Consider the following 13,818-nt stretch of genomic DNA (forward strand, 5'->3'; position numbering starts at 1 on the left):
TAACAGAACATTGGAACATCCTTTTAAATGCAAAAAACATGAGAATCAACAGGACAGATTTAGGGTTGGTTAAATAAATACAAGTGTTGGACTATAATGTTCCTCCTTGTTGTCACTAATGAGCACAGAGAGAAAGTAATGATAGCTTTGTGGTCACAGCAGGGAACCTTAAAGCCTTCCATGTCTGACAAGAACACTGTCTTTGGAACAGACAAGTATTGGAACAGAGGGGGAAGAAGAAGCAAGAGGGCAATTACAGCAGCCAGGCCTTAAGGGAGGAACACAGTGTATATGTCGACACAGTGCCGTTGGAAGAAAGGTACATCCTATAGGAGCCATACGCTGCCTTCCACCTTTGACTTTATTGCCACTGAGACAGTTAACCGAGCTGCAAGTGCTCCATCCCAATTTTCTCAGGCTTTTTTCAACAACGGGGAAGGAAATCAACATCAGCAAACTGCAGTTTGTTTCCTAGGGATTTAGGGACCATCCTCCTTTAAATACAAACAGACATAGTTCCTTTCAAGAAAATAAAATCTATTTAGATCAAAGCTGTAAACTGTAATCGAGCGAGAGAATCATCATCCATTCACAAGGAGACTGTGATCCTCCAGCATCATGGATGTGTGTCAGAGATGGATATTTCCAACGACTCATCAAACGTGTTCCCTTGTTTAAGACGTTGAAATGAAGTTTGATTGCTTTCCTGCAGACCAGATTAAGAACATTTACCCTAAGGAACCACACGTAACCACACGGTAGTCTGAGTTTTTATTGACATCCACCTCAGAAACACAGTCCTCATGCAGGTTTGTATTTTTGACAAACCTGATTCTCAGACAAAAGAAAAATAAAAGCTGAAAATAGAACATTTCTCACCAGCCGCCCCCTTCACAGTGTCTAATATGAAGGCTTAGACTTTAAAAACGTCTGTTCTGAAAACTGCATCTTTGTTTTTCACAGTTTCTGTTCCTGTAGGTGGCATACCGATGAGCACATGGGGCTCAAGCTCAAGTGAAACTGCATGTTTGCAAAAGAAAAGCGTGAGCAAAAGATGAAGTGTAGACCAGAAGCTTAAAACAGGTAATGAAAAGGAGAAAAATCACTTTAATGGAACCATGGCAAGTTAAGCAACTCAAAAAGAAAACAGGTCTGCAGAGAAAATACCCATGCAGCATTTCTGCACAGGCACTAGATAATCTATCTGACTATGCAAAATGAGAAACTATGAGATCATTTATTAAAACTCAGCTTTGAATCAGCACTTCACAGTTTTTGATTCATAGCTGCGGTTAGTACTTTTTAAGGTCCCGAGAGAAATTCTAAAGTCCTGCTCACTTTATGACAGTCCTGCTGGTTTTGTAAATCTTTCTGTTGGCTTAATTTTTCTCTAAAAAAGCTTTTAATGACAGTTTAAAAAAGTTTAAATATAAAACGATGTTTAACTCAACACGAAACCCAAAAGAATACAGTGCAGAAGGTGTCAATTTTTGCAAGAATTTCTAAATCTAAATAGAGGTTTGACTCATTTTAATTCACACTTTGTTTAGATTAATTAGGTTTTATAGACAGATTTATAAACAGATTTTATAGAAGAAGAAAAAAGTCTATTTTGGAGATAAATATTTTTAGAGTTTTTGGACACAAGTATTCTCCATCATTTTTCTTCCAAATTGTTTGAGAGATACTTTATTTAAGAAACAAAATGGAACAAAAAATAGTGGGGGATAAAGCACAAAAAACACCTTTATTTGGAATTTTTTAACTGAATGCAATACGCTTTTCAAGCTTGACGGTAAAAATGTTCCTTTGAGAATAGAGAAGTGAGCAAAAATAAAAAGCAAAATATCAAAACAGACAAACATTTGTGCTGCTGTAGAAAACACAGTATGGAGAAATAAGAAATCCTATAACCACATAAAATCTAGTTTAAATTAATAAAGTTTTAGCAAAGTATATCAACCACAAAATGTTTTGCTACCTTATATGACTATCATGTCTAATTTCAACAATAACATAAAATATTTTCTAGAATATTAACAATAAATTACTCATTGATGTTAAAACGAGCGCCTCTAGTTCAGAGTTCCACAGATTGATTAGCTTTGATCCATTTTGAAAAGACAAAGTAAAACAAAAAACTTCATAAAGTAGCAGCTATAAGGAGATATATCTGAAAAAACAAACAAACCTAAAACTCACCTAATCGTAGTTCCACAGTTTATAATCTGTTTATGTCAGGCAATAAACAACTGACACAGAAAAACAATCATCTTTCTGATCACGTTTGACGTTATATTCTCGTTAATGACGGCAAAGCTCCAACGGCTCCACAGGTGAAGATAAAACTCCAAGACTTTCTGAAGAGGATCCACCTCAGCAGCAGCTCTGCCGACACATGACAAAGAAAGAGCTGACCTCCAGGATAACCTGACTATCATTTTACACACTGAAGAGCATCTCATGGTGTGTTTACTTCCTCGTAGGCACAAAAAACATTTGGCAGGGATTCAGTATTGATGCTTTGAAGCTTGGAAGGCATTTTCTTGGTAACCTGTTCTCTCCAATCCAAAAAGAATCTAAACTAAAACCCCATATGCTTCCACTCTGTCAGGACAAAGACACATTGGATTGATTTTGGACAAACGTTTTTAGTGAATTGGTCTTTGTTTTTTGTTGACTAACAGGTGAATTAAAATTAGAAGGACCGATCATGGAAATACCTTGAGGACCTAATTAAATCATGAGAAGATATTAGGAGAGTGTCAAGAGTTTAATAAAGTCTAATCCGGGCTTTTGCTTGACCGATCGGCCCAGTATATCAGGGACAGGAACAGAGCTTACTGAGTTCAGGTGGAAGAAAAAAAACTGGATGAAGCTACCAGCGCCTATTTTTAGTGGAAAAGGTGTCATAGACTTTTTTGACAGAAAGATGCGCCTTAGAGCCATAGCTGTTCCAGTAACGCATTAAATCATAACTTCAGCAGCATTTTAAAAAGCACCCAAACCAGTACTGATAGAAAACTCATTGCAAGTAAAGGGTTAACATTAAACAAGATTAATATGTTTTTACAGTCGAATGTGGAGCTTCTACTGATGAGTTTTTCTGCACTGATGGTTTCTGATACAAAACTATACACTCTGTCAACTGCATTTCTTAATGACCATCTTATTCAAAACCTTTAACAACACGTCTCTGGTTTGCAGAAAGTCCTGTATTTTATCCTTCAAATGGAACAAGTAGAAAATATAAACATATTCTTGGTTTCTTTCCACTGACTGTAACTGAGAACTGGACTGAGTGAGTGTGACATCGTCCACCGAAAATGGTTTACTTCTGGCTCCAACCAAATGAAGTCAATTCAGTTGCACAAAATCTGTCAAATGTTTTTTACAATGCACGTGGGGTCTACAGCTACTTTTATTGATTGGTCAGTTTATAACTTGAACTACAGAACAAAGTATAATATAGAGATCATTAAAAAAAGGTATCAGATCAAGAACGGTTCTTCTGACCAATAGAACGACTGACTAACAGCTGAGTATTTCTTTATAGAAGTCTATGGGACTTGTTGGAGCCAGCGGGTACTTCCTGTTTGGAATGCCAGGGGGGAGGGGCCAGTCAGTCCAGTTCTCATGTACAATTAATGCTTCCGTCACAGAAAATATTTCTACTTATTTAGCTTTTTCATCCAATTTTTTGCTTCAGATTAGCGGTAGCTTGAAACCAAACAAAAATCCACAAAATGTATTAAAGTTCATACAAACACAAGTAGAATCTTCATTATTTGCGATCATTTTTGAGCTATGGGGTCTTTGATGTATTAGGACTAACCAATGCAGGGATGGGCCTGGACGCACTAAAAGAGGTTTTATGCCCAGCTTGCTCCATCAACGCCTTTTCTAGAGAGCAGAGCCAACCTTTTAGCCACAAGCTGACAATGAAAGTCATTGAAAAAAGCTTTTCAGCCATTCGTTTCTCTAATTTCTAAAACACACACCACCGCAGAGCATTCTAACAAAATGACCTCATATTTTCAGTTTTTCAAAGCTGCAACAAAAATGATCAAACCTGCTGAAAGACTGATCGAAATGTTCTTCACAGACGATAGCATGCAGGTATACTCACTGAACACAAAGTTTCAATGTTTTTAGGCCAACGTAGAAAATTGTGAACAAAAAGTCTAAATTTAAGCTCTGACATCTCTTCTCATGAGGGATTCTTCAGGCTCGGGTCTCACACTATTCATAATCAGACACATATGAAAGTCGTGCACATTCAGTCAATAAATTAGGTTGAAAACGTGGAAACTACCTTTTTACCACCAGTGTTCATATAATAAACATGTTTTATAGATCAGCTGTTTTTATGGTGAAAAGGTAGCCATAATTAGAGCTCGGAGTCTTTGCAGGTGATGGAGAGGATGTATGTCAATAATCTACCGGTACATGTGGTCAGCAGAACCCAAAGAGAACCGTGCAGCATACATGGCTTCTGTGGAGTCCCGTTACCAGAGCAGACACAATCCATGCCATGCAAGCATGATGCTGCCAGAGACTTACTGGGCATTGGTTGAGTCCATACTGTACTCCTCCTGATACCTGGATGCGGCACACATGGACACAGATAGGTACAGGTTAGGATGGGAGGGGGTCCGGAAAACAAAGGGAGGTACAAGGTGGGTCAGGCACTTCCATGCATTCACTTGTTTTGGTTTGAATCACCTTTTGGGGGAATAAAAAAGAGTAACACGGATGGTTAAAGGTGTGTATCAGTACACTGAACAAAGACTTCTCCACCAAGGTCTTCTTGTTCTGACTCGACATACAAACAAAAGTTTCCATGTTCAGATGAAGCGGCTTCACCCGAGTTTCATGGGAAACAAACCGGTACTTCAGAGATGTAGCAGCGACCAACATCAGGTGAGTAAAATCCTGCGTACGGCACACTAAACAACAAATACAACACTCAATGCAAACTACAGGAGACCAGTGGACACAGCATCAAGGTCTAGAGGGTTTCTACTGAGATGGCCCCTGAGGAAAACCGACAGACAGACTCAACATTTGTCTCAATAACCAAAAATGACCAACAAACAAACTAACTGACAAGTGACAAAAACGTTTGGCACTTATGGTAAAAAGTCCTCTCCAAGTGTGTTTCAAATAATAATAGAATTCTGAATGTACAGATTAATTTCTCACATTTAAAATCTGCAAAAAAAAATTACACTTTTTGTAAAAAAAAAAAAATCCTTGTAAATGTGCCATCATGCCTATTTAAGTATTATTAGACGTCTATAGGTTTAACAGATAATATATGGATTTTATGTTTTGTTTTTGTTTTTAATCAAAATAATAATCTTTAGTTAAGCTGTCATGGGTTGTGAGTTAATGTGTTGTGAAGTAAGTTATTGTGTTGTGTTGTGACCCTTCTGGGCCACCGTAGTAATGGACGTAATATTTAAAAAAACTATCTTTCATTTGAGATTTTTTTTTGGTTTCTAACGTAAATAAAATCCATTTGGGTAATCGTGCTCCTGTTCATCATTTTTGATGAGCGGGGTAAATTTAACCGGTCAACGGGTGAATTCTCCGAACCCAGAGGATAAAGGGCCTAAAAATCCTTCTCAAACACGTTTCAACTTTTAATTATTTCTAGGTTCTTTTATAGTAAATCCTGCCCTAATCGTACAATATTTTCCTCTTAATTTTTATCTCAACATCCTAATATTGATAGTTTTACGTTATTTTTTTTTTAAACATTTATTTTAGACAAACACAAATCAGAAATTGGTACAGTCTGCTGTTTTATCTCACCTGGTCTGATTTACTGCCTCTTTAATGTCTGACAGCACATAATCAACAACTATAAAGATGCTATCTGCCTGTTAAGGGGCAGGCTTTCCACAAAGGCAGAGCAAACAAAGCCTTTCTCCAGCTCCATTATCTTTAGCACATATGGACTTTACTCTTAACATTCTTAGATACTTATTTTTTATTAAAAAAATACTTAAAGAAAGGTTTCGAAAAGCGTATATATTTGCTGTTGCACAAATGCGGTTTAAAAGGGTCGATCAGCTGTTTGGCAGCCAGTTGGTCAGTGGTTCAAATCCCAGGCCGGAAAGGCAGGTGTAAAGTTCACATTGGCTTGAATTTGAAACTCGCTTTGACAAAAAGAAGCATCTGCTAACTGACTAAATGCAAACTTAAAAGACCAATAAATATGTATGTATATAAATTATTATAAAAGTGTTATAAAATATTAATAAAATAAATAAAATAAATAAAATAAATAAAATAAATAAAATAAATAAAATAAATAAAATACAATAATATTTTAAATATAAAACAATAATAATAACAGCATAAGTGAGAGCTGAGCTGAACAAAAAAAAGTTATCTTAGGGGTTGGTGCATCATTCCTTAAAAGAATAAAAAATAAAATTTAATAGCAACTAATAAACAGGGCATCGTTCAGTTAAAAAAACAGCTAAATAATTTGAAACTAACGGATAAAAAGTACATAATTTAATAGTTAGAATCAATAAATTAAAACAAATTTATTTAAAATTACTAAAAGAAAAAGTAGTTATTAAAATCCAGGATTTATAATTAATAAAAAGTGTTAGAATTGTTAAAACAAGCATAACAATAAAAATTATAGTTTAAAAAAACATCAAAAGCAACGAGTTTTTAAAAACATGCCACGTTGCAAAGTTTCAACAGCCACAGTTTTAACCTTTTCTTGGCAATGTTTACAATATTAACGGCAGTTGCATAAAAAATTTAAAATAACCAACATTTTACCATCGAAACGTGCAAGACTGACAGACGATGTTGTAGGTGGAGCAGTCAAGACGTAGATCAGTAAAAAGTAGTAAATTTAATCTTTTATGATTTCTTATAATTAATAGTTAATTTAACGGATTTTTTATAAATTTGCTGGAAACATAAATGTTAGTTTTAATGCAGCATGAAAGTTGCAAAACTATTTTAAACTGTAACGAAGTTTATCTGTTCACATTTACAAATCTTAAATCTTAAAATAGGGATAAATCATTTTTTTACATCATATAAACTTCTGTTAATGAAAGTTTAACTCTGTTTTCTTTTGTAATATGAACATGTCTTTATAGATTGAACAAAAGCCAATATTTTTTATTGAAGAAGTCATAAAGAGCGTCCCGCGTTTACATGTTGATGCTGTCCAGATGAAACTCCACACACAAACAGCCAGGGGATTCCTGGATTCTCTAACAAATAAAATCGCTGCATTCTGCAGACGGTACACTGATTGTACTCACTCTGCTTCCTCGTGTTCTCTTGCAAGCTTGACACAAATCCCACGCTGGTCACATTTCACAGTTTTGAAAGCTCTCAGCATCCTGTCTAACAGTGGTCCTTTTAGCTTAAAAAACACAATGTTTTTAAAAGGTTTAAACAAACCCACCCAGCAATTCATCCATTTCCTAAATAAGCTCCCTATTTCAACACCGGAAACCATGTCGGTTCATATCTGGTTGCCATGGGCAACTGGCCAATGGATACATTATGTTTTATAACCCAGTCCATTTGATGGTTTTGTGTATTAGATTAGCATACACTCAGTGGTACCCAAAGGCAGTGTTAAGCTTTGGTGAGTACAGTGGCTGTCAGCTGACTGGTTGATCAGTCACCTGCAGCCCAGCATCCATTCACAGGACGAACTCCTCACTCATGTTTTTATCTAATTTTTTATTAAGGATACTGCGGCTGCTCTACATCTCACTGACTGACTGCATCAATGTCATCATAATTCTTAAAAATGCTTTTAAAACTTTGATTTCTTTGCTGATACTGATGTCCGCACACAGAGTTGTTGCTTTATTTTGTCATCCAAATAAGGTCATAATTCCATTTGTTGATACTGTCTACTTTACCACTGTCTAAAGCCTCAGTCCCTTGCACCCTTACGGGGGGTTGACTTGTACAGATGCTGCAGGTTTTTGGGTTGTCTGGGTCTGTGGAGGAGCAGCTGTATCTTCAAGGGAGCGTACGACAACTTTAAAGGGGCGTCATGAAAGTGGAACGTACCATTGTTTCTACGTGTGGTAAGTGTATCAAGACGTTTTTGTTAGGATCACGGAAGTTCCACGCACTTATTGTTGGAATAATGTATATAAGTTGTCTCATATTTGCTTATTTTATGCATCACCTAGCTATATATTGGTGATATAATCATGTTTGCAGAAGTGTTTGTGTCCAACTCTGTTTCACAGGAAGGTGGAGGTGACACCCTTGGGAGAAAACGATTATCTTTGCGTCTTTTCAGCATGCTCCTAGGAATCTGTGTTAGCTGTGTCCAAAATGAATCGAAGGACGCTCTGTGTTGGCTTATCCGTGAGAAAAGGCTTTGCAGGTCCGGAGATGATGTGAGAAGACTGGAAGGATGGACATGTTGCAATTAATGTTTACTGATAGCGCTGCAGCTGTGTTTTTATCTGTTTCCCCGCCTTAAAGCTCAGCGCATGTGTAGCTTAGGGAAAACCCAAAACAACTTATTAAAAGGGGAGTGCAGCAGAATATGCGCCAGAGTGGAGAGAGATTGTTTACTGGGTAGATCTCTGTCTGCTCTCCTCGTAAAGGTATCTTGGTCTGTTTGTCTTTCTTTTCCTTTTTGAATTGTTATGATGTTGCAGGTTGTTTTAACCCAACACTTATGATGTACAGGTGATGGTGTGGTATGGCGTCCTTAGGCCACACTCTAGTCGTTAGTAAGGTGTGAGCACTGGCTCCTTACTGACCGCGCGCAAATGTTGCACACACAGGGTGTAAAGGTGATACACAAGCCCCTGTAGGATGTCCATAAGATGTCAACACAAACTTGTCTAATTTCCTCATTTCTAACAGTCAGGCTGCACGCAAGAGACGCGCACTTATCACGCCAACAGCACTCACCGGTTCTTTGAGTAGTCCATAGGATTGGAGGGGGTTGAAACATGAAAAATTGCTACGACGCGCCTGCGTTTCACCCCCCTTTACTTGCTCTGATGTGTTGTATGTGTTTGCAACCATCTGTCAGGCAAAATGAGCATGAGGATTTTCTCTCTACAGGTTCACCAAGTGGTCTACGACCTGGATATTTTGTTCACGTACAGGTTTGACCGCTGCTTGCCTGCAAAAAGCTCTTATCTACCCATATTTCGGACTAAGGCTTCAAAAAAACGACATTCAAAATAAAATAAAAAACTTCAAAATCCGTCTTTAACAGGTTTTAACTGTTTTTTTTGTTTCTTTTCTAGTTGTATAAAGCTACATTTACACCGGGGCTTGGAACCGCGGCTTTAAATGATCACGTCCACACAAAAAAAGTCTATGTAAACGCACGTATGCGTAGCATGCAGGGACACAAAGAGACTACACAAACTGATCAGTTTGGCTGGCTCTGTAATTACCTGCTAACTGGACATTTGGAGAGGAGGACATTGAACAAACATGGATAATCCTGATCATCCTCTCCATCCTATACTGGACAGCAGAGCACCTTTTCCAACAGGCTTCGCTGTCACAAGGACCGCTACAGACTGCCTCACTCCGCAAGACTGTTTAACGCTGCATCTGCTCTGATTGATGTTGTTTCCATTTTCTGAGAGTTGTTAAAATGATTGTGCACATTTTGTGCCATTATTTTTGTAGCTTTAATTAACATATGTTATCAGTCTGGATTTTTCCAGATCGTTTTGTTATTCCCACTGATTTTTCCGTTAAATTGAGCTGCTGCAACAATCCCATTTTGCACACAGGGATCAATAAAGTATGTTGATGTTTTCTTAAATCTAATTTAGCTGCTTTCTACAAAGGTTACAAATCCTCTCAAACCGCCTGTCCAGGTCTTTTCTGTGCAGCCACATCAAAAATGAATGTGTTGCCCAAAGGAAAATCAGAGGCACATTGGTTTAGTTCACATCAGGACTGAGTGTAGACATCTGTAAGTAATGCATCTTTGAATAAAATCAGGATCAGTCACTGCCTCCGTTTCTGGGACAGGCATTTTGGCATTTTCAATTATCATCAGCACAAAAAGCAAAAGGACTAAGCTGCAGTAGTGTTTGGTAAAATTTGTCAATTAGTAGCTAAATCTGAATCTAGGGACCCACTGCAGCACCAACATATTGCATTGCATGTTTCTGAAATGCTGCCATACCAGCATAACCCTTCCGTTTCAGCTTCCTCCACCTGACATAACCAGCACAGTGGAGCGCCGGCCGAATGGCTGCAGATCAGCAGCTTTAAATGTTTTTGTTTCTCCCTTTCGTAGAAGAAAACTGGATCATATGTCCCCGTAGCTGCTAAACTAGATCCCTCATCAACCACATAGGGTTTCTAGATGTTTACTAACACTGTCAGGCATATTCCTGCATTATGAGGGGTCATCAAAGTGTGAAGGTATGTCAGTCTGGTCTCTTAAGGTTGCATTTTCATCCCAATCTCTCCATTCAGAAAAAATGACTTCCTTGGCAGAATCTGGAAAATGCACTGAAGCTCCAAAGAGGACAGCTTCATAAAACTATAATAGGAATGCAGCATCCAGTGACTTATGTAATCCGCACAGACTGCAGCCACGACCAGCATGATGAGAGGACAAGATGCTGAACCCATGTGTGGACAGAAAACACCAAAACGCACCAATCAGCTACTTAAATGTTTAAAATAATGAAATCCAGAGGAACGCTCAAAAACTCAGATCTCCGCGCAAAATGTAAATTTCAAGTCTGGACAATTACGAGCCACGTTGTTTGGAAGTGTAGAAGCAGCACGCGCACGCAGCGCTGTGTTGTCTTAAGGATGCTGCACGAGCTGGAGGCGGAGTGCACGTGCGCGCGCTGCGGGTCTGCAGCAGATACCTTTGGCCGGCATCGCTCCCGAGAGAACCCATGCTCCGGAGCGGATTGGACGGGCTGACCCAGGTGGGCTCGGGGGGCTTCTGCGCGTCGGTCTTCACGTCAGGGTCGATCTCCGAGGGTGAAGGCGTAAATTTGGTGCCCGCCATGCCCGCTGATGATGAGTGTCGTCTCCGGCGATGATGTCGGCGGTCCGGGCGTCGGAACCAGGACCGCCAAAAAACCGCATCCCGCGTCTCAGAGGGGGCGCGCGGAGGCGGAGGGGGAGCGGCTCCCTCCCTGTCGCATCACAGCAGGCGCACGCGGAGCGTCAGCCTCTCCTTTAGGGTTCGAGTCCTTCTCCATCCTCCTTCTCCAGAAGCACCGGCGCGTCCGAGATGCACGCGGCGTCACGATGGAACGTAAAGCGCGCGGCGCGCCACCACCACCACGCGCTCCTCAAAAAGTTACATAAGGAGGATGTTAAAAGTTAAGGCTATGAGTCAGAACCTCCCGAACCTGACCATCAGTCCACCATCAGCACCGAAGTCATGTAGACCATGTAGACACAGTGATCATCAACACAGAGAGCTTACATGGAAACGTTTCATCTGCAGCTTCCTGAAACAGCCATGACTCCTGCGGGGGGGGGGGGGGGATTTGTCCATGTTTAAAAAAAAAGACAGCTTTATTTATTCGTCAATTTCTAACAGTTTTAAGGCATATATTTTTTCATCATTTGAGCCCATTTGAATCCTGTTTGGTAAACCTATTGCTCGCCATTTTGTTGCACTGGTATTGTTAGATTGGGGATATGAGGGGCCAGTGAGAGAGCACATAAAAAGATGGATAATGGGAAGTGGGGTAGAAATTACTCCGCGCCAGCAGTCCCATCTCAGAGCTGAATTTCGAATGAACTGCAGCTGCTCTGCAGAAATCCTAGAAAATTACAGGTTTTTTGGATTTTGTCTAAAAACTGCATGATCATAATTCAAAGACCACTTTGAAAACAGATCAAAAGATGATCGGAGTGGGACTTGAATGACAGTTTACCTGTCATCAGTGGCGGTTTGGTCAGGGGCGGGTCACGTGGGGGTGTACCAGCCAGGTCAAACTGCAGAAGGTTGGATTTCAGAAAACATTGATGGAGGCTTCTTTTTTTACACCTGTCAGGACCTAAGACCTTAGAGTGTGGCATTGCACATTAACATTACTGCAAGTTACTGCGTGTGCACACCATCAGAAATGTCCAGATGAGTCAATAATGGTGGGGAAAGTCTGTATGTACTGTGTTGTCTGCAATAAATCAAAGAGTCACATACTAATAACAAAACACTTCAGACATTTTTTTCATTTTTTTTCATTGTAGATATTCATTTGAAAAACAAATGAACTGATGAGAAACCACAAACAAATAAGGGCTGAACGGCACTCGCTCTGGTTTGCATGGAAACATAAGACACCTGCTGTGCAGCCCCATTATGTCCCAGAGGCTGCAGTGGAGTGAATTATTCCTCCTTCTGTGAGCCCTCAGAAGGAAAGGAAGCGTTCTATAGTAGATGTAGAGAAAATAACAACTGTTAACCTATAATTCATCATCTAAGGGAAAACTTTCCTCTCTTAGAAAAACATCTAATACAAATTGGAAAGTTTTCCGTCTCATCATTAATTTCATGTACTTTACTAATAAATAGCCTAAATAGCTAATAAACATCTAAACCAATAGGTGGCAAAATAATTACATGGAATTTCATAGGTTCCTGACAATGATGATTAAAGAATTAAAACATTTTATGCAATTTATCGAACATTAAGAGTGTTTTTTAGCTATCAATTCATCGGTTTTATGAGTGTGATTAGTGTTTTTATGGATCAATGTAATGACTATGGCCTTAACAAAATCATCTGGTATGACCATAAATTGGATCAAAATGAATACATTTCCTATTTACTTAAAATGGTAATTTTATTCAGTTTGTCTTAAATCTTGAAAAACAAAATTATTTGTATAAAAACGAACTATCTAAATTACAACCCTTCTCTTAAAAAAAGTTCTGTTTCATTTTTATAAACTCAAATAAAATTGATAAACTTTTTTTTTTTAAATAACATGGTGCAGAAATTATATTTGAATTGATAAGGTGTAATTTTACGGATGGGATTTTGTTTGTGTGTGAACTGTCACACACAATGATAATTTGACACTTTAAATAAAAGAATAAATGGGAAAAAAATTCTTTAATTTAAAATTGAATGATTCAATAGTAGAGTTGCTGCATATTTTCATGCATTTTTCCATTTCAGCTACACAACTCATGCAGTAGTAATGATATTTATTTTCACATCTTTAATTTTTGCTTTCACATACTTTGTTTTGCTTTTACATTCCTTTAACTTTGAACTTCACATTCCTCTAGTTGGCATTTTACATTCCTCTAGTTGGCATTTCACATTCCTGTAGTTGGCATTTCACATTCCTCTAGTTGGCATTTCACATTACTCTAGTTGGCATTTCACATTACTCTAGTTGGCATTTCACATTACTCTAGTTGGCATTTCACATTACTCTAGTTGGCATTTCACATTCCTTTAGCGTGGCATAAGACTCCGTGCAATTCCATGAGACAAATTTCCATAAACTTTTGGGTAATAACTACCCTAACGGAGCTCACAGGTGGGAGGAGGGTGGGGCGACAAACGCAGCGGCTCAGTAAAGAAGGATGAACAGCTTACACACCTGGACTTAAATAGGACGCTGCACAGGTGAGTTGATTAACTGAACCGCCCTAGGGGAGTAGCCGAAGGAAAGCCTGCCAGAGTTGTCTGCCCCGAAATGCTCCCAAGGTCGCCTTTTTTTTTCACTGTAATAAATCAGGTTGGACAGAAAGTTTTGGCCTCACGTCAAACATAAAATTAAATGGTTTAATTTCAGAGTAAATATGATAAACACAAATTG

General features: G+C 38.7%; 1 protein-coding gene across 15 annotated transcripts in view; it reads right to left on the minus strand.

Annotated features, from left to right (window-relative positions):
* Window positions 1–13,818, minus strand: part of LOC101174597 (potassium channel subfamily T member 1) — a 67,788-nt gene that overhangs the window by 31,260 nt on the left and 22,710 nt on the right. For 10 of the 15 annotated variants that reach the window (XM_020705680.2, XM_020705678.2, XM_020705671.2 and 7 more), the window contains exon 4: window positions 4,564–4,602. The exons of 3 other annotated variants lie outside the window; for them this stretch is intronic. In XM_020705680.2, the coding sequence (XP_020561339.1) occupies window positions 4,564–4,602 (39 nt within the window). Of the gene's footprint in view, window positions 1–4,563; window positions 4,603–10,886; window positions 11,401–13,818 lie in introns of those variants that run through there. 2 more of the 15 variants (XM_020705679.1, XM_020705681.1) reach the window with 2 other exon arrangements.

This window comes from Oryzias latipes, chromosome 9 (genome assembly GCF_002234675.1).
Source record: "Oryzias latipes chromosome 9, ASM223467v1".
NCBI lineage: Eukaryota > Metazoa > Chordata > Actinopteri > Beloniformes > Adrianichthyidae > Oryzias > Oryzias latipes.